Below are 20,011 nucleotides of genomic sequence, written 5' to 3' on the forward strand. Positions count from 1 at the left end.
AACAAGACCTTCTCGGTGCTTAGAAATAAAAATTCTGGCCCATGGGGGGATCGAACCCGCGACCTTCGCGTTATTAGCACGACGCTCTAACCAACTGAGCTAATGGGCCGACGCTGACCGTTGCTATTTCTGCGTAATTCTTCTTAAAAAGTGTTAAATTCAAAATAGAAAAATAAATCTGGCCCATGGGGGGATCGAACCCGCGACCTTCGCGTTATTAGCACGACGCTCTAACCAACTGAGCTAATGGGCCGATATCCGTAGCTGCGGTTCTTGTTTATTTGTTGCAAAATAATTATATCAGTGTTCTAGACAAAACATATTTGTTTACACTAGAATCTATGACCTTGGCGTTATCGCCAGGGCGGTCTAATCAGATTTCTTTCAAAATAAACATTGCGTTTGAAGGTCGATGCAAGGTTGAAGTCGTATGCAAACCTATAGAAACGTAAACAATGTTGTTGCTAGTTTAGGGTCCTCGTCCTATGCACCGTTAAAAATTATTATATCGTGTTTTAAATTAATTTTCACGATATTCACTTCCGAGATTCTGGGCTAAGCGCCGAGAGGTCGAAAAAAGTCCCCTTATCAAAAAATATTTTCGATCCACTTCGTGGCCAGTCCCTTGGGAACAATGTCCTGATTCCGAAGACAAGAAAAAGCAATTTTCACTGTATCCTTTCTCATAAACATCCCCGCGACCGTGTTCCTCGCAAAAACATGGTTCATCTTCCCCCCAACGTGACCACGTCTCTGCTAAACTAACGGACCTATGTCCAAAATTAACGTTATCGCCGATTTATTGCAAAATAGCTGTTTCAGGGTTTAGGTAAAAAAAAACCTGGCCCATGAGGGGATCGAACCCGCGACCTTCGCGTTATTAGCACGACGCTCTAACCAACTGAGCTAATGGGCCGATGCAGTCCGCTGTTACATCTGCATATTTCACTCGAATAGTACATATTCGAGATAGAAAAAAATCAATCTGGCCCATGGGGGGGTCGAACCCGCGACCTTCGCGTTATTAGCACGACGCTCTAACCAACTGAGCTAATGGGCCGACATTCACCCCTTCTATTTTTCTAAATTTCTGTAACAATTGTTTATTTATGCTGGAAAGTGTTCGCTCGAACTGTAATGCTGCAAAAGTTGTAATATAATTGTATGTACATATTTGTAGAACTGGTTATAACATTACAGAAAATATATAACATAGATTAGATTGCAATTTTTATGCATTTATGACAAAAAGTAATAGAGGCTATTTAAAACAGTGGGAAGAATATGGATACAATTTGTTACAGTTATTGAAATTATTAAGCGGAGAGAGAAATTTTTACATGGCTCCAATCTTTGGCGTTTTCTCGAAGAAGCGTTTTACTTTGCATATTAATCCACAGCTTCATAATTTCACGGGCTCGGAAAGATCAATTAATGCAAATTCGTCTTTTAAAATACCAAAATACACTTGGAAATTTACTAAATCTAAAATTCGAACAATTGACAGTTCCATTTAGAAATGGAGAAACAAACTTTCGGAACCAATTTGACCGTACAAAATTGTTAAGTAACTCGACGACCAACAACTTTCAACAATGCCCGCTGAAACGCCGATCGACCAACTAAACAATACGCTCAAAGAAATCGTGTACAGAACGAAAAATGTGGAGAAGTTCAAAAGATTGTCAAGGCATACGCACTACGATCTCAGAGAAGTTGAAGGTTATACCTGAATCAATTTTCGTTGTTCCATCGATCGTAAAATTTGTTACACGCTACCTCGCTTTTCTCACAGTTTTGGCGATAATTCATCGAAAATGCGTGCAGACGTTGGGCCCCATGAGCCGATCAATATTCCGCGACATTTTCCAATCGGGTTTGGATTTTACGGAGAACATACGCCATTTGTTAATCGATAGGTTGTTCGGTGTCTTCGATACGAAAAACGCGTTGCAGGTAACACAACGAACGATCGGAAACTGCTAATTAAGAGGCAGATGTTGGAACGTATTGTCGTAGATACACGTCGATCAATGGATCGAGGGACTTTCGGTGGCGTTGCGCGGTTCCTTGGATGAGAAGATACAGTTCACTTACAAAGTAATATTTCTATATTATTTATATGTCGCTATATTATTTTCAATGTTTACTTCTTCCAGCAAAATTGTTTAATTCCTAAATATCTTAGCATTAAAAGAAATACTTTCTTCGTGTTAACCTATATTTGGAAATTCCTGACCAATTATGCTGTAATTATAAAATTTTAATCGTTATGTGGAACTAGGTGTACGACAATCTGAAAACTAATAGACTGAAAAGGGACCAAATATTTCCCATAATGCGCGGGTGTTTGATCAAACTGCAGAACGACGAAAATCCGGACGAAACTGTTAAAGTAACGTGAATAGTTGTAAACTCTCTATCGACATAAAATTATGCATATTTTTAGTAACATCAGCGTACAATATACATAGCATAGCGTTTAATATATTTTACTGGCTCAACAAAATCTTTCTGAGACATTTTCTATCTACTATGATGAAAATGTTACGGCTCTTCGGAAACAGATTCTTTTTTCTGTTCGAAGGATCTCATAGATCTCTTGCTAAAGAAGCTCGACGTGGATCGCGACGGTTCGATATCGGAAGATGATTTTAAAACAGCCGTGAAAGAAAGGAATCGACTCTTATTAGAATGCTTTGGCCCGGTTTTTCCGTCCCGAGAAGCTCGCCATGTCTTCAACAGGACGTTCACTGATCGTGTTGGATGTTATTAAGAACCATCGTCGACGTCTTCGCTGATTCTCACGCGTTCGCCTACTCAATAATAATAGTAATAATAATAATAATAATAATAATAATAATAATAAAGGATGTGAACGGCCGTTAAGCCTAAAGATTTATCAGCATCGTAAATTCGAGAAATTATTTCCCGTTCGACCGAATCCAGCGGATCCAGTTATCGGAAGACGAGCCGCCGCCAGGAAATCCGTGGTTCCGTGTGAGCCAGCCGAGCGACTTCGACTGTTCCGATGTGTACTCTTCCCGGAGTGTGCCGACGACGATTCCTAAAGAATAATTCAAGAGGAACGCCGATCGGAAAGCCAAGAGCGACGCCGCCAACAGGGGAGGAAAATGTGCCAAATCAGACAGAAGAGATCCGACTAGGCGCTGTCCCACGCTCCACTAACTTTTCCATGTCGAGCCTGAGCTGCATCCCTTAAAACCGATCGAACGTCCTCGACTGACTCGCCTCGTCTCCCAAACAATCGTTAATGGACCGCGATAATACCATTCCCTAATCGCATCGGGCGCAATCCGCGTCGCAATGGTTGAAAGGGACTCGATCAACTGCTCGATCGAGCTCGGTGAGTGCAAATTATCTCCTCGGGGAGTGCGTTTTATTGGAGCATCGCTTTTACCACCGGGTATCGGGGGCTCTCGAGGAAGTGCTTGCTACGAGAAAAAGCAGTATAGCAGATCCTAAACGCTCGACCGACGCTATACATTCGTATCTGGACCGTGGATCTTTGTCGCAGGGTGAAACGTTTCCGCGTCGGTTACAGAAAATCGCGATTCGGCGGACAACCGCTTCTTGATTTATTCGCGATTTCAACGCCGTAATCGTCGAATTGGTTCTTGACCTTTGTTCTCTCGTGGCTACCGATATCGTTGGAACGATTGCGTAAGAATTCTTCCGAGAAATTTCATTATCCGAGCAGATATTTCTCGCGATTGAAATCGCACGAAGCTCGAATGAATTTGATTTCGCAAGACTTCGCGCGGCGTCGACGCGCCGATCCGAAGACCTCGACGAATTTGAATGGAAATTCGCATCGAGATCTCCGTCGCGCTCCGAACGCGAATTAATTCCTGCCCGCCGAACGCCAATGGCGTCGCGTCTATTAAACGGGCCGGTCAAAGCGTTGATAGACTATTACGAAAAACAATTCGACGATACGGCATTGTCGCATTGTTAAATATCTCTCATGGGGCTCGGTGCCGGGCTGGCACAAAAGCCGTCTCGATTAATAGAGACGGTTAGCCGGATAGGGTGGACGGGGGTGGATAGGGCAAATATGTATACACAGATTGCGAGTGCCGAGCAAACACGGAGCCGCGGAAAAGCCGCAATAGCGGGACGTCGGTGCGAGGCAACGGTGTGGGTCGGTGGAGATGCGTTACAAAAAAGCATAATGAATGTTTGAGGATCGGTACGGTCGAGCGACTGGCCCGATCCGCGTCTCAAGCAGCTATAACAACAAATTAAACGAGAAAATCTCGAGGCTTTCGTCGAAACGTCCACCCTGGCCCGAGGCTCGAGCTACAATGCGTGGGCGTGCACACGTACAACGGCGTGTAACACCAACACGCGCGTTCCGCCTCGACCTGCTCCGAGAGTCCTCTCTTTCTCTCTCTCTCTCTCTCTCTCTCTCTCTCTCTCTCTCTCCCTTCTTGTCTCCTTTTTTCCGTTCCTCCGCTTCCAAAAGGGAGAAGGTGGAACGATATTCTGTAAAGAGTATAATAACGTGCGTATGAAAGGGCAGATCCTTTGTGGGTAGCCGACCGTGTCTTGAAAGGATCCACCAGGATCTGCCGTGTAGCGTCGAGCCGGACCCGTAGCCGGAGCCGGAGCTAACCGAGGTGGGGGACCGAGGATCGTCGAGATCGAGAGTTAGGGCACCAGCTGAGAAAACATGCCCGTAGCGTGTCGACAGCGAAATGTTCGTATTTGTGTCGGGGACCGTGGATATGCGGTGTACAACGCCGCGGAAGAAAAGATAGTGGTAGTCCAGGATGTTCGTAAATTCGTAGGTGGCGAGACCAGGCCACGTGCACCGCGTCGATTGAGACCGTGGAACACACCTTGACCGGTGGACTGACGTTAGAATTCGAGGACAGCGTTACGGATCACTCAGAAAATTGTCGACGCAGTACTCGCTAACTGCACAGCTAGCTCTCGAAGCAATCTGTAGACTACGAATTTGATGGATTTCTGACAAAATTGGGTGCTCGTAACTTCGAACTACTAAAGTTTAAAGAATAGAGAACTGTCGATACACGAGTATTTTCAGCGCAAATATTTCTTTCGCATAAAGATCCGCAAAATAAGGTGAAACAATATTAATCCGTCGAAACGCCTGCGTTTCACGTTTATTAAATTCGTATGTGTACGTATACATTATGAATTCGTAAAATAACCACAGTCCAGTCCGATTAAAAGTTTGCACAGCGATCGTTTCCGACAAATTGAGGACTTTCTTTCGGCGAGACTCGAAACATCGCGCGAGCGCTGCAGCTGCAATTAACTTTCCCTCGGAGCGCAATTTAGCTATCGTATGTTACAAGGATTCGTCACAGGTCGGAAGCGCCGCAGTACCCGTGGCGCAAAAGCATAAATAATAATCAGGTTCGATTACTCGGAATGGTTGTGATTTCGACGGAACGTGATGAGACGGCGAGCGATTCGATTTGCGTGGCCCACGCCCACGCATCAAAAGCGCCGGCACCGTGGTCGACGGCAAAGGATTACGAGAACACACCGGGGCAAGTCTCTTTCTCGGCCGATAAATCCAACCGGTAATTCGTGGTGGGGGCGCGATTCACGTGAAATCCAATGCGTTTCGTGGATCGTATTCGCGCGTAAATACGCGACGGCGAGGGGTGCGGGGGTGGCGAGGACCGGAGCATAGAAGAGACGAATAAGATCGAATAAAATCGTGCTTCTTGTTTCGCGCGACACGTGACCCGGTGACCTTACGAACGCCGCGATTCAGGCAAAGCGTGTAATTTAACGGAGATTGAAATTGAATACAGACATTCGCGTGGGCTGCTTAGCGCTTTTAATTATCGTACTCGCTCCGCCGCGCCTGCTCCGTTAGTATTATAATCTCGCGCGGCTCATAATCTATATCCAGCCGTTTCCAATCGGACTCGGATTATACGGTGAATCGCGATTTTTATTTCGGTCCATTGTTTGCCAAAATGTCAGGGAACTATTCGCGTAATCTCGACGATTACCGCGCGCGTTCGTTAGGTACGCGTGTCAAAGAACCGATCGTTAAACCTAGTCTTAAATGAGATTATACTTTTTAATTGTATTATGCCATTTTATTTCGTAATAACGAGACTATTATAAAAACGGTAGACGGCGACGAATAATTTAATGAGAATGAAACAACGAATCGAAAACGATCGTAGACGTTACTAAAGGATTACTAATGCGAGAACACTTTTACGTTGGAGAAAACATTCTTAGCAATTTTTTAACATCGGCAGCAGTAAAATAAAAACTCTACAACCTGTCGTCTCGATTGACCTGGCAGCGCCGGCACAAAAACGGTGTATCGAAGTAGAACACCGAGTTTAAAATTGCCACGTAAATCCACGGTCTAATTACCGCTACGCTCGCGAAACCGAATCCAGAAGCCACCCCCGCGAATCGAGCCCGGAATTCAACAGGTCGTTTCTCTAACTGCTAACGCATAGCCCATTACTCGCACCCCGAGCCTCGATACAGCCGCTTTGCCAGCTGCCACCGTAATTATTTACCATACAGTGATTCTTGTTACAGAACAACCCGCGCTCGTATTTCCGTCCCTTTCGACCGAAACGTAATAATTCTTGGCCGGTCGGCCGTAGCCGGTGGAAACCGAACCGATACCGAGAAAACCGGGGGACCGTAGCCTCGGCCGCGATAAATCAGCGGATTCGTTAGCGGAATCTTCCTAAATCCATTTGTCCGGGAGGCCGAACGTCGGGGTAGATCCCGCTGTTTCGACAAGCCGGTGTCGTGTTCGAACGGGTGACCACGTGCTGCCGTTCGTCCCTTTCCTGTTAAGGCAACCGACTCCTTTTTCCTCTAAACGGAACCTCCGATTCATTAGCATTTCTTTCACGGGGGACGAAATTAATTCGTTTGGGTCCACGATACGTTCGAAATTATTTGGCGTTCCATCGACCGCTGCTCGTACAATTTGCCGCGCTCCCGGCAAAAATGGAACTATTTTTGATCCGACTAAAAAGTTGCTTGCACTGAAAATAAGACGAACAAGACTGTGGAACGAAGACGCGGTTTCTTCGTCGAACGTTGCGCAACGTTTCGTTACGCGAATCCCCGCGTCGCTCGCCGTCAACAAATTGTCGTTCCCTAGTCGTTTCCGGGAGAGCCATCGAAATAATTTCTATTCCCAGTTCCAAAGACGGAGAAATAATTACTTTAGCCCCAGGCTGTCCCATTACTCCGAGTCTTCGCGTTCTCCCTCGCCGCCTCATTTGTAACCAGCGCCTCTCTCGCCGCGCCATCCTCGAGGAGGAAATGTTTCAAAACATTCGGTCGCGTCGAGAAAAGCGGTGAAAACCGGCCGACTCGTTCGTCTCGCGCGGCGCATCTCTATCCGGTGTGTTGCATCGGCGAGGCGGTTCATCGGGCATTCGTCGAGCGCGCGAAACATTGCGCAAGCGTCTCAGCTGGAGCAGAACGGGCCGCATCGATATTTATGGGGCAGCGGCGGGACCGAAAGCGGCACGGGGATTTTTCCGCGCGGGAAAAGCGATCTAACCGCGCGGCGCGGCGCGGTCCACGCTTCCGACGCTTTCGCCTATCCGTTAATTAAATTTATTGGCCGAGCGGGGAGCGACCTTTCGCCCGTTTCCCCCCTCGCGGCGCGCCGGTCCCCGCCGCTTGGAATTCGCGGAATAATAAATTTCTGGATGCTTGATTTATCGGGTCAGCCGATCACCGGCGATACCGCGTAGGTGTCGCCGCGGCAATGATTAACGCTCGATGAACGCGGCCGAGTTTTACGATCGCCGGTTTCCCTGGAATCTCGAAGTAGCCGGCGAGTCCGCTCGAGGACCTGTTCGAAACCGCGGGGCCGATTGCGATCGAAAGAAATTTGCGAATTCGCTTTTCCGCCTTTTATACCCCCACGCGCGCGCGATTTGCATCGGGAACAAACCAAACGACCCGTACGTGTCGGCGCGGCGGCTGCCGGTGGACGAGGACCGGCCAGTGCCAACAGTTTTTCGTCCGCCGCCACGAGTTACTGCATAATAACGTAAAACCGAGAGCGCGCACTATGGAGCCATTAATCATTGTTGTTGGCTACATTTGTCTCTGTCCCTGGAACTCGAATGATACTCGTGGGAATCGGCGAAATCTGGCGGCCGAGGTGCTAACGAATATCGGTCGATTTGCACGTTTCGCGCGAAAGCGACGATTCGAGCGCGATTGTGGTTTCAACATGGTTTTGAAACTTTGCCGTTGGAATTTAGCGTCGATAACGATCCATTCCGGGCGTTCGCGCGGGTCAACGTCTGGATTAAACGTTCGAAATTTCGTAGAGCCTGTCGAAGTTATCGATTCTCTTATACCGGAGTAAAAATCTTCGACGAAGAATCGAGATTCTCTAAAAAAGATCAAAATGAGAGATAGGGCAACGATAACAATTACTGTAGCAGCAACCCCTTTGATTGGGGTGACGCGCAAATTTAGCGCGTCTTGCCCTGGGTACCACGGTTTTATTTGAAAGAAAACACGAAGTTTTACAAAATATAATAATATTAAGTTACTGATATAATATTTCAATGGCGTTTACAGTATTTTTTTTATAATCAATATGTTCTCTACAGTTCTCTAATAGTTCCTAACTCAAATAGCCATTTGTAGCCAATCTAAACTTGCAGCACCCACTACGAGATATCTCGTAGTTGGCAGTCAATAGATTAAGAGAGTTTTAGAGAAATCCTGTCAAAATCCTGAAAAGGCCGAAGTAATTACACGAAAATGTGTTGAACCAAGCCCAGCGAACCTCGCCCGTATCAGCCAGAAAAGTTTCGTGCGTCGGTCGAGCGTGAAGAGCGTGTTTCTCATTTCATTCGGCGGAGTTAATTAGCCCGACGAACGAAGCCGGGGGACGTGGAACGATAGGATCCGTGAAAGACACGTTGGGCAACGCCCGCGACGCGCGACGGGCCACGCGACTAGACAGATTTCCAAGAGGAGGACCCGAATCGTTCTGGCGTGGTCGTGGGCTCGCATCGCGACGGGCCGACGAACGGACTGCGTTAAATCATCCGTCAGCTTCCGCAGCTGTTTGTTCCTCCGCGAGCCGGAATTCAATTCTCCCGACGCGTCGCGACGCGACGAGACGAGACGAGACGAGACACAAATCGAGGGGACGACCGAATTTGAACGCGCGAACGGGTTCCGGTAGCGGTCTCCGCAGCAAATTACAGGGGATTTATCGACGACGAACGGTTCGTCGGCGCAACGCGACCAAAATAAATCCTTGCACGAAGACGCGTCGGTAAACACGTCTCGGACCGTAATTTCGCGCTCGTGGACCAACGGTCGACGTAAATAATATACCGAGAACAATTTCGAATCGGTGAATTTCGGATGGGAGATCGTTCTCTCTCAACGTCGACTCTGTAATTCTCGCGCCGATGAAAGCCTCGCGAATTAATGCGCGCCGATTTACTTTCCTGCCGAGAATCGATGCAACCTGGAAAGCGTGCTCGGTTTGTTCATAGTCGTCCTTTCCGAGCCGAACGAAGCTATCGTCTGTTTCTCCTCGCGCGTGCACGGTGCACGCAATTTCGAGAACTGTAAACGAATCGTGCAACATCGACGAAACTAAATTCTGGTTTATTATTTCGGCGGTCAGGACGAGGAACGGCCTTCTTCGGATTTCGTCGAAACAATTGTTAAAAATAAGAGCGAAGGTCCAAGGTCTAACCCGAGCTGGATCGATCGATGCGTTCCCCAAAGACCGGTCTTTGTGCAACAAAGTGAACTGCTTGTCAGTCGAGATCGATCAGCGGATCCCATTGGCAACAAAGTGATCATCGAATCCTGCTGCTCCGCAGATTAATATCGGCAGCAGCGAGAAGGCCGTAAGAAACGAGCGACCGATATCTGTTCATTGAACGGCGGGCCACGAAGTCCGATTGCAAGCCGCAGATAGGGATCCAATTAATGGACGAAAGCGAGAGTTCGAGTCTGCGATAGATGGACCGGGGGCCCGCGATACAGGCTTTCGGGCCTTGGTAACGAAAACACCGGGACAGTCGAACGCAGCGTGAACGATATAATGGCGACGCATGGTCCGTGGGCCCGGGCGTCGCCATAAACCATCTCGAGGTGTCGAGTTTGTCACGGTCATGCGAGACCGAGTTTTCAAAACAGGATTAGGCGTCGCTTCGGCCGGATCTCAGCGCCGTATCTCTTGCGAAACGCGCATCGTCCATTTTTCAGCGACGTCCCAGCCTCTCCGCCTTTCTCCTCCCCCTTTTTTCTTCTCCCGCGGAGGCCGTTACGGCACCCAGCCGTGGGTAACCGGGGGGATTATCCACATCCGGTCATTTCAGCCTAATTTTTTTCTGCCTTCCTCCCGAGGCGACGTCGGGACCGTCCGAGAACTATCCCCATTCACGGATATCGAGTGGTTTATCGATCCATTGCGCGAGCCTCGCCATGCCACGCCGGCCCGATCCGGCTCCCTTCGATGGCTTTTACCATTGTTCTCTTTCTCTCCCTCTCCCTTTCTCGCTTTATTCGAGGGAGATCGTCGCTGTGATCCGATTCGAAGAGCACTCATTTTTTACCGTCCCCCCTCTGATGCGCATTTCTGCGAACCGATTTAACGAAGACGAGATTTCCTGTGGGCCCTAGCTGCTCGGCCAGTCGGGTGTCCAGCGTGCACCGGTCGCCTTAATTGTAATCTATAAATTAATTCGTTGTTATTAGATCGTGGACGTTTGCGCGGAGTGGACATTTCGTGGGTTTGTTGCGAGGAACAAGGGCCAGAGATTAGCAGTGTGTAACACTTTGAAGCTTCTCGATTAGTTTTATCTAGTAATAATTTAACCGCGTATTTACGAACAAAATAAAAATTGTCTCTGTTCGTTGCAATATATATATTTTCATTTAGTCATATATATATATATATTTATTTATTTATTTATTTATATGTATATTTTTTCATTTAATTTCGTTACACGATCCGCAGCGAAATATCAGTCGGGCGACGTGTGTGTTCCGTTGAATAATGTATGTACACGTTATTGTCATAAATCTTCGGACGTGTTAGATTAATCTTGGAATAACGCGCAGGAGGAAAGAAAGATTTCGCAACTGGTAAAATGATTCTTTTCAATCTGGCCGAGTGAAAAATGATAATTCTTGCTATCGTCTGGATCGCGGGCCAAGGTAGAATTCAATTTATTCAACGATGGGGTCTCTGCCTATCTCTACCGACTTTTTACCGTGACAACTCGTTTTTCCCCGGTTTCGCCGAACGTGATCCGATGCGGCGCGGAATGGTTCATTATCCTGTCAGGATACCCGCGGGGAAAATGACAGGTTCCCCGGGAAGTGGGTCGCGTAGCTGGCACGAAATTTAAAATACGGGGGATTAGCGTAATGACGGGGATAGAGAAGAAACATTTTGACTCGTCGAGAGATACGGCTGTCTTTTTCCCGCGGCTCTCGACGCACGGGATCCAGCTGTCTCGGTTGAGCCGTGCTCTCGTGCTCGACTATTTCTGTCGTCACGGGGAATTTGGGGCATTTGCTTCCGTTTCACCCGTTCGATTCGTCTAGGGAGAATTATCGTGCCGCGGCGATACGAATTTCCGTATCCGTGCACAAGACTTTTAAAGCGACCGTCTACGATTTAACTTCGAATCTTCGCGCGAGATAAAAATAATTCTAGAAATTCTGCGAACTCTAGGAACCATCGACGTCTAATTTAAACGTTCTCGCAGTGTTCGGCGAAGCGTTCGGCTCTTCAACAACGAAAACCATTGACAAAGAATCGAGACTTTCGCAGCGCCGGTAGAAACGAAGCGATAAAATCTCGGATTCCCACAAGCATTCATGGTCGAGCAATAAACGAAGAACGACGGTGCGAGTGCGAATCGACTTTATTGGACGCAACACCGTTTACGAACGGCAGGCTGTCCAGCGTCGCGCGTAACAGGAAATTGACAAAAGGAGGAGCGTAACGTCTCGCGACCGGTAGTCGTGTCGTCGTTAACCGACGTCAAAGTCGTTAAATAATTATCACCGGCGCGATCAGCCTCGATTAATGTGCCCGCCGCCTCCATCCCGGATCCGAAGCGAACCGCGCCGTGCCACCGAGAAAAGAACAGACGCACTTCTGGTATTTAGCGTGAGGAATGGCGCACGTCAGCGTGATGGATAAACTCGGTTTCCCGCGGTACTTTATCGTAAATTGCGGAGGGAGTACTGCGGAGGCGAAAACACAGGTGGCCGTGGTCGTGTATTACGCGAAGAATACGAACTCCTAAGTAAGAGATCCTGCGGGAATAATTAGGAACATTTGTTACCGAGCAAGAACTGTCGTTGGCAGCCGCGGTTATCGCTCGAAAGTTCAACGTCCCCGCGGAGCTACGCGAACGTCTGCAAAAAACCGCTCGAAGAACAATACGGTCTCGATGAAACGCTGGCTTCGCGGGCAGAGCTCTCCCCTCGCTCCTAAAAAATTGATACCGTCGTCCGGGGGGGAGACTAAAGTGATTTCGATTTTCTCTTTTCGGCGAAGCTTAATGGGAATCTTCTGCAAAGCGTCGTCAATAAGTAAACATCCCTTTTCGAGGAGGACGCGCAGCTAAAGTTGCGAAGATCAAGGAAGAAAGTACTCTTTTAAGTCATTCCTGGACTGCGGATTTTATGGATTTATGACGAAAATGGGTAGGCGAAACTTGAAACAGTGTACAGAGACATCGACGATCCAATCGTCGCAATTTGCAGCTTCCAATTGCACGATGCTTTTCATTGACGACGTTCGGTTTTACGATTATTAATTAATCGATTATGCGATCCTTGGGTTTATTTTTATAGTTACAAATTGCCAACAATTAGGGAGACATTACTGTAGATACTTGGCAGCACCATACTCCGGGCATCGAGCTGCTTTTTGACCGACGGATTTAGGGCGCGGCTGATTCCGACGATGTCCAGCTGGATAGAGACCGACATTGTCGCAGATTAGAAGCAGGAAATCCTGCAGCGTCGGTGGAACCGAGAGGCGACGGTGTTCCGGCGCGAATCGTCGTTGATTTTGAATCGACCTTTGACCCCAGTGCGGCGCGGCGGCGCGGAAACGATCGATAATCGATACGAGCTCGGGCTGGGTGTACGCGTAGCCGGATATCGGGTCTACGTGGGCAGATAGCGATCGAGGATCGATACCGCGTTGCGCGGGGCCGAGATATCTCGATATTCTCGGTGAATCTTCGGCAACTTTGCCGGCGAACCGGCTCGCCGGCGCGCCGCGAGTCCCGTGGGCGATTCGCGATTCGCGATCGGCGCGAATCACTTGATTACAACGCGCGCGCACTCGCGCGAGGTTCGCACACCTGTACACGATATCGATTACTCCGACGAACGGTCATTATTTAATGGTCATTATTAGCGCTGATTTGCCGCCGCGTAAGTTACGAGCGGGATCAATTTCCGGGGCGCGGCGTCGTATCGCTGACAGGTGCGTGCTTAGAGGGAAATATCGATGAAAGCCGCGGCTTAATGCGAGAGTTCATGGGATATTTGTGCCTGGTTGAAGCAGGTGATTCGTTCATCACTGTGATCAGGCCTCATCTTCTTTGCATACCCAGTTCCCCAGGATTTATCGACTTTTTGCCGAGCCAGACACGCGAGCCCGGTAATTTAATAAAAACACAATCTTAGCGAGTTTACCGCGGAATTATTCGCGGGCTATATAATTGCCGCGTTGCGTACCGGGCGCGGGACATTACTCGATCACCTTGAGTGAACGCTCTTAAGTTATGCACCGCGCGCAACGTTTACCATGTTGCTGTGCCCGCGATCGAGTGGAATCTTGCGATTAAAGCGACGAGGTTCGTTTATCTTATCGCGCCCGGTGCGACGTTTTTGCGGTACAATGTGTTCTAGCTGCCAACGTGTCCGTTGCGAGGTACAGTAATGTCTCTCTAATTGACGCTCGGTTTGTTCACGAAAATGGACAATTTAGGGAGAGGAGATGCGATTGTTCGAGCCTTGTGGCTCGCTTTTTTTATGGTTATCGATTGTCAAAAATTATAGAAACGAGTTGCAAGGCTCGAATAATCGTATCTCCTCTTCCCAAATTGTCCATTTATGTGGACAATCTTAGCGTCAGTTAATTACTGTGTTTCGTCGGACTGCGATTCGAGCTGTGCAAAAGACACGGTGAATATCGTTCGATATCGTTTCACGTCTTGAAACGATAACTGTGCAGCTGCGAGCTCGGTCTTGAAAAACATTGCACGTTGCACAATACCTGTGCAAATGTGTCCGTAAAAATTCGCGGGCTACTTGGAACGCCGAAACGTCGAACGGAAGTTTATTCGTCGATTTCCGGCGCTCTCGAAAATAGCAGAAAGGCCGCGTCTCGCGATGGACCATGACGGAAGAGCTTTCAGAATTTCGACGGATCGGTCTAGTCTCTGCAGGGAGGCGTCTCGGCCTCGACGTCATCCGCCTCGAATAACTATGCGACGCGACGCGACAGATGTTGAGTCGTTAGCGGCCATTATGCGAGTGTCGTCACGCGTCCCGAGGCTCGAGACTCGGATTTCCATGTATCCCGAAGAATCCACGAGCCGGCACCGCGCCGACAATGGATGACGTCGTTTGCAAATATTCTTGTAAAGCTATTGTGACCGTCGCCGGCTCGGATGCGTCGGGGACAATCGGAGCCAAAGAGGATCCGCGCCGAACAATCCGCCGTTCAGACCCGAGCCCGCCCTCGAACTTTAATATTCAAAACATATTTGGAAAATATTTTCCGCGCCGAGTCATCGGGGAAGAATGCCCCGCGATCCGTCGTACCCGTTGCGGAACTAATTGCGAACTTGCGCACCGTGCCCGCGTCTCGAATCCACCGTTCTCGAATGCCTTGGAAATTCTCGACAAAGTTGACGGCGGAATGCCGACAATTTTGCACGCTTTTCGTATAGAATTCTGAAAATTCGGTGCGATCAACGCAGGACGTGGCGATCGTTGTCTATTTTTAGGGGATATTTTAAATCGTGTATTCTTTAAGTGGATCGTCCATTAGCGTCCATCGCGGTTAGCCGTCTGAAATGAAGTCTTTAAGCCGGAACCCCGTAGCCATCTATCCGTCCAAATTAACGCAACGGTGCCGTGGCGCGGCGCGTTGGTTAATTGCGGCCATATATGGCACGTCGACGGTCAGAAAACGGGGGCCGTTCAACAGGTTGGACCATCGGCAAGGTCTTTCGAGTCGAGTTTTCGGCGAGAGGAGATCGCTGCGAACGTCTGCGCTCTAATAATAATTATTCAGCGCGGGTCGGGACAGCTCGGGGAGCTGTTGGGGCCAAAAATAGAGTGACCAGGTTCCCGTCCATATTGCGCGGCGCGGCGGCCGAATGCGGTGAAAGCGGGATCGGAGACGCAACGAGGCGATACCGAGAGCCATTACGGGGCCATAACGCGAGCAGGATGGTAAGTCGCGATTGATATGCAAATCGGCCGCATCATTAGCGGGCCCCGTACGTGCGTCAGCAAAGGAGGAGCACCGAGGAGGTGTGACCGTTGCAGGAAAGAAGGATTCAAAGGGTGCCTGTCGCGCATTCACTCTCGGAACGGACGGAGAGGACACCGATGGTCATCGGTCGTTAAAGTGAAAAATTATACTTTCCTTAGATCCTCGTCGTCGCCTCGCCTCTGCTCGCCTCGCTCGCCTCGGCTCCGCTCGGATCCAGATTCAAACGGCCGCATCTGCGGAATGGTCAGCTGCGGCCATCGGCCAATTAGAGCCGCTCTCTGTGAGAAAGTGGCGACCAAAGGGTGGGTGAAATGGAATTCCCCTGGCTCGATACGCTACGGCCATGCGAGCTCTACCTTAATAGGGACATTTTTATTCGTCCCGTGACAAAGAACCGTCCGGTTTACCGATTCCTTCGATGGAACACCGTCGAGAAACTACTTTTTAGTTCCACTAGTTCGCGCGCTGATCGACGAAAGTAAAGGGAGGTATTCGTCTCGTTATTTTGTTTATCGGCAGACGATAGTCGGAACGGATATGTACGCAAATATAAAATATTTGATATAAAAAAAAGTCAGTGCAATAATTGTTATCTCTAAATAACTTATATCGTATACTTCGTGACTATATTTTCCATTTTGGACCGTGCTATTATATCTAAATAATTTCAAGGGTGAAACCCTTGTTCTCCGCTGTGAGATATTCGCCGAAAAATTAATTTTTCCACGTTCACCGTCGTTTTCGCGATTGTCGACATCCCAGGCTAATAAATCAAGCATCGCAGATGGAACGGACGCTGTCCACTCGTTAAATAACAAGCTCGCGGTCCACGAATGCGCATAAATCAGCCGAACAATGCTCGCAGCGCTTTCCATCGCGATCCCGTCGTAAGTTCTCGCATTTTTTTTCTGGATCAGCGAGAGAGACAGCTTTCACGTGGCCGGGGAAAGGTTGCGCATTCGTTCTCAGGAAATTTTAATAGATTTGCATCGTGTTTTCGCCCAAGGGAAAATTACCGGTTTCGGTAAAACGGTCTTGAATTCGCCATCACCCGATACGTCGTAAATAGGGGGCACGGTGACGCAGGTGTCTGCTCGAAGGGCGAGAATTATCCACGCGCGATCGTGTGACTTTATTAAACGCCCCTTCATTGGGTAATTGAAAATCGATTGAATTAAATCGCCGGTTACTAACTTTCGTCATAGAGAACGCCTCGTTGCGCGCGTGCACGTTCAGCGCTTGGTTCACTGCCCCGAGATGGTAACTTCGAGCCGCGCGCTACAGCGATCAACCTGTACAAGACAAGGTAGCGATTCGACCTTAATCGAAAGTCGGCGAATCGTTATTAAAATATAACGAATTTTTGTTACGCTTCGAGCACCTGGATAGAAAAATAAAAAGAACTTGGGGTGCACGAAGGGTCCGTGTTGGGTGCATCGTAATCGGACGTGTACCTACCCGAGTAAAGTGTCAATAAAGATCTGCGAGCGTGCACGATCTTCCTTTCGATAAAACATGCAAACAGGAGATAAGGTTCGTAAAATTCCAGTCACGAAACGCCAACAACCATTCGGCTACAACCCTCCCCCGAGAAAACAACGTTGTTGACCCTCGGAGTTAAGGGTTGAACTTCCGGTTCCAGGTGGCGGGCGTTCGAAAACATAAACCTCGGCCGCGACCGTTGCCACTCTCTTCTTTAACGCAACAAACACGCCTCCAAAAATAATAGAAACAGCCGAGCCCGAAAAGAACCGTGGAGAAAGGGGGGAAAACGGAGCGGAGAAGGAGGAATTTAATTTTCTCGAACACAGGAAATGCTATTCCCGCGAATTAACAAAGCTGTAACAGGCTGGCAATTAATTCGACGAAGCGTTCCCCGTGGATAACGGCTCTTTGCCGTCGGTTCGATTAATCGACGGTAAAATAAAGGCACTTTCACCCGCGACGAAAGCCGGACCGCCGGAAGGGGTCGGGATTCGATCGTGCGTGTCAAAAGTGCCAGGAGGAAATCGTAATTCACGGAATTATCCGCGATAGCTCGTCGCGTTCTCGCGACCAAACCGATGGAAATCGAGGAAGCACGTTTTCCGGAAGCGAAACACTGATTTTGAACGTAATCGAACACCGATCGGTTGGCGATGACTCGCGCGGATTAAAGCAATTACGCGCAGCTTCTTAGGATGTTCAATTATAAACGCGTCTTGCAGCTGTTCGAACGAAAATGTACGACCGAACGTTGAATTCCCGAATGTTTTACCGACGAAATCGAACGTGGATCATCGTGGGCCATCGTTTCGCAGATTGCGACAACGTTAACCGTTGCCGTCGCGTTCCTCGAGCACATCCGGACAGGGTCCCTCGTAACCGGCTCGATAATATTCGCGATAATCCCCCGAGGAGATAGGTTCCGCGCGGATTCTTCGCCGACTTTCTCGCGTCTTCGCGAAAGTCCGGCACGGGAGGTTGCGCCCATTCACGTGGAGCGCGTAATTTTTCGACGTGGACCGAGGCAGGATGCGGTTTCCCGGGATTGCAGTCGGCTGCAATTACTCGCAGCCTGCCCGGTAAGCCGAGGCGGGACGACCCTTGACCTCTGGCCAATGTCTGCTGCCACGGAGGCTGCTGGTAATCACGTATCCTACCGTACCCTTCTTGCGCACGAAGGCCGAGGGCAGAGGAACGAGCGAGCGAGTCGGATCGAGGGGAATAAGGCCGGAGAAGACCGGGGAACACGGAATGGAGGGAGTCGCCGGTGGAATTGAAAGGAGCAAAGGGAATGAAGAGGTTACCGGGGTGAGCCGGAGGGTAGAGAGGATCGGAGAAGATTTCGAGGGCAACGAATTCGTTTCGAGGGATGTAGATTCTAGATTGTAGTCGACGAAACGAGAAGGATTTTCGCGTACTTTTTCAGGAAAGATGATTAGATCGAGGTGATTTTCAGGTAGATCGACGCGTTCGCCGATCGAGACCGTTCTTCGCTCGTATTTCCCTGGAAATAGTCTCGCGATTGTCTCCGTTGATCGAAATAATGGAAATTTTCTTGGCCGCTCGGCGGATTCCGGAAAGAAAAAGATCTCTCGAGGAGAAATATTATTTAATCGCAGAATCGCTGGTACGATCGAACGGTTCCCTTTGAACCGGGCACAGTTGAAATTGCATAATGGAGCTCGCGGAGTCCGCCTAATCAAGCCCGATTACCTAGACTCGATGATTCAGCAAGGCGATTGCAATTGCGCGAAGAGATTCTGCAACGGTTCCCCGACGTTCTCGTCTATTGTTCGATCGGGGATACCGTCGGCGACGGGCGCACGCGCGCGCGCCGCCGCGACCTCTGTTATTACCATAATTACGTACAATGTACAATTAAGTACGCGCATCGGTGGCAATCAAGATCATCGCGATGATGATGATCATGATCATCGTCATGATCATTATCCCGGAATGCTGTTCCCGTTTCAGGCTACATTTAAAATGGACGCTCGGGCTGTAATTTCCCGAATAATTCATAAAATAATGCGCGGTTCGATTGAAATACGTCCGGATTGTAGTTGCGCGTTTAATAAATTAACCGTTGACTGTAATTTCGCGGATAATTTCGCCGAGGGTGCGCGATCCGACGGTGATAAGGTATCGCCGGAATATCGAGGGTCCACGGCCATTAAGGCGAATCGATCAATCGGATCGAGGAGCGAAACAACGGGCGCTTCCGTCAGCGCCGAATCGATAAATCCAGCTATCTTTGACGCGACAATTAAAAAACGAGTTTGCGAACGTCGAACGTGGTCGGTGGCCGGACGAACGAACGAACGGACGGACACGGATATTGTATAATTTCTCGTGGCCCGGCATCGTGTAGCATGATTTAATTACGTTGCAGCGCGGACGAAGCAGATGCACGGAGCCCGACCGACCGTGCTCCAGTTCGATCGGTAACGATCGGTCTGGTGAAAAAGGGCGCGAGATCGATCTCACGGTATTAACGCACCTTGTAATTCATTGTCTGCCACCGGTGAATAATCTTCCGAGCCAGATTACCGTTTTTTTCGGCCGCGATTCCGATCGGAACACGTTAACAAAGTGGCGCATCGTTGCCAGTTAAATTTCTCGACGCGACCCTTAAACGTTCTTCTCTGCTTTCGTTCCTTGGGAACGCGGAACACGCCCGAGTACTTTTACGCGTTACAATATTTAACGAACTCTCGATCTTTGCGCAAAATAAAATATTCCGAGGTAAACGTTCGCTAAAAACTTGCGCACGATCTTTTGTAAATTATTATAATATCCTTAAACTTCTCCGAAGCTTTCGCCGATTCATATTTCACCCGGCGATTAATATCTGCGATCTTCTAATTAAATTACGAATCGAATGGACGACGTTCGATGAAAAGTCTCGCGTTATTCGACGATTTATGCGACAATTTAATCGGCGTATCGTTGAAATGAATGCATAAACTAGGGGTGGGGATCGTTAAA

At 48.8% G+C, this 20,011-nt stretch overlaps 1 protein-coding gene and 4 non-coding genes across 7 annotated transcripts; 1 reads left to right on the top strand and 4 right to left on the bottom strand.

Moving 5' to 3' along the window:
- Window positions 1-35: 35 nt before the first annotated feature.
- Window positions 36-109, bottom strand: TRNAI-AAU (transfer RNA isoleucine (anticodon AAU)). The gene has a single exon. It is a non-coding gene; the product is annotated as a tRNA-Ile (tRNA).
- A 70-nt stretch (window positions 110-179) lies between these two features.
- Window positions 180-253, bottom strand: TRNAI-AAU (transfer RNA isoleucine (anticodon AAU)). The gene has a single exon. It is a non-coding gene; the product is annotated as a tRNA-Ile (tRNA).
- Window positions 254-842: 589 nt separating this feature from the next.
- TRNAI-AAU (transfer RNA isoleucine (anticodon AAU)) lies at window positions 843-916 on the bottom strand. The gene has a single exon. It is a non-coding gene; the product is annotated as a tRNA-Ile (tRNA).
- A 70-nt stretch (window positions 917-986) lies between these two features.
- Window positions 987-1,060, bottom strand: TRNAI-AAU (transfer RNA isoleucine (anticodon AAU)). The gene has a single exon. It is a non-coding gene; the product is annotated as a tRNA-Ile (tRNA).
- A 458-nt stretch (window positions 1,061-1,518) lies between these two features.
- LOC117227872 (calaxin) lies at window positions 1,519-8,537 on the top strand. Of its 3 annotated transcripts, none has more exons than XM_076521047.1 (7): window positions 1,519-1,722; window positions 1,796-1,956; window positions 2,020-2,100; window positions 2,285-2,395; window positions 2,588-2,832; window positions 2,950-4,723; window positions 4,815-8,537. In XM_076521047.1, the coding sequence occupies exons 1-5, from the start codon at window positions 1,596-1,598 to the stop codon at window positions 2,774-2,776; spliced, it is 669 nt and encodes a 222-aa protein (XP_076377162.1). In that variant the 5' UTR covers window positions 1,519-1,595; the 3' UTR covers window positions 2,777-2,832; window positions 2,950-4,723; window positions 4,815-8,537. The 3 variants fall into 3 exon arrangements, with proteins under 3 accessions (XP_076377162.1, XP_076377161.1, XP_033339310.1); XM_076521046.1 differs by having other exon boundaries at window positions 2,950-3,367; window positions 4,547-8,537; XM_033483419.2 differs by having other exon boundaries at window positions 2,950-8,537.
- The last annotated feature ends 11,474 nt before the right edge of the window (window positions 8,538-20,011 follow it).

The sequence above is a fragment of the Megalopta genalis genome, chromosome 4 (assembly GCF_051020955.1).
Source record: "Megalopta genalis isolate 19385.01 chromosome 4, iyMegGena1_principal, whole genome shotgun sequence".
Lineage (NCBI taxonomy): Eukaryota > Metazoa > Arthropoda > Insecta > Hymenoptera > Halictidae > Megalopta > Megalopta genalis.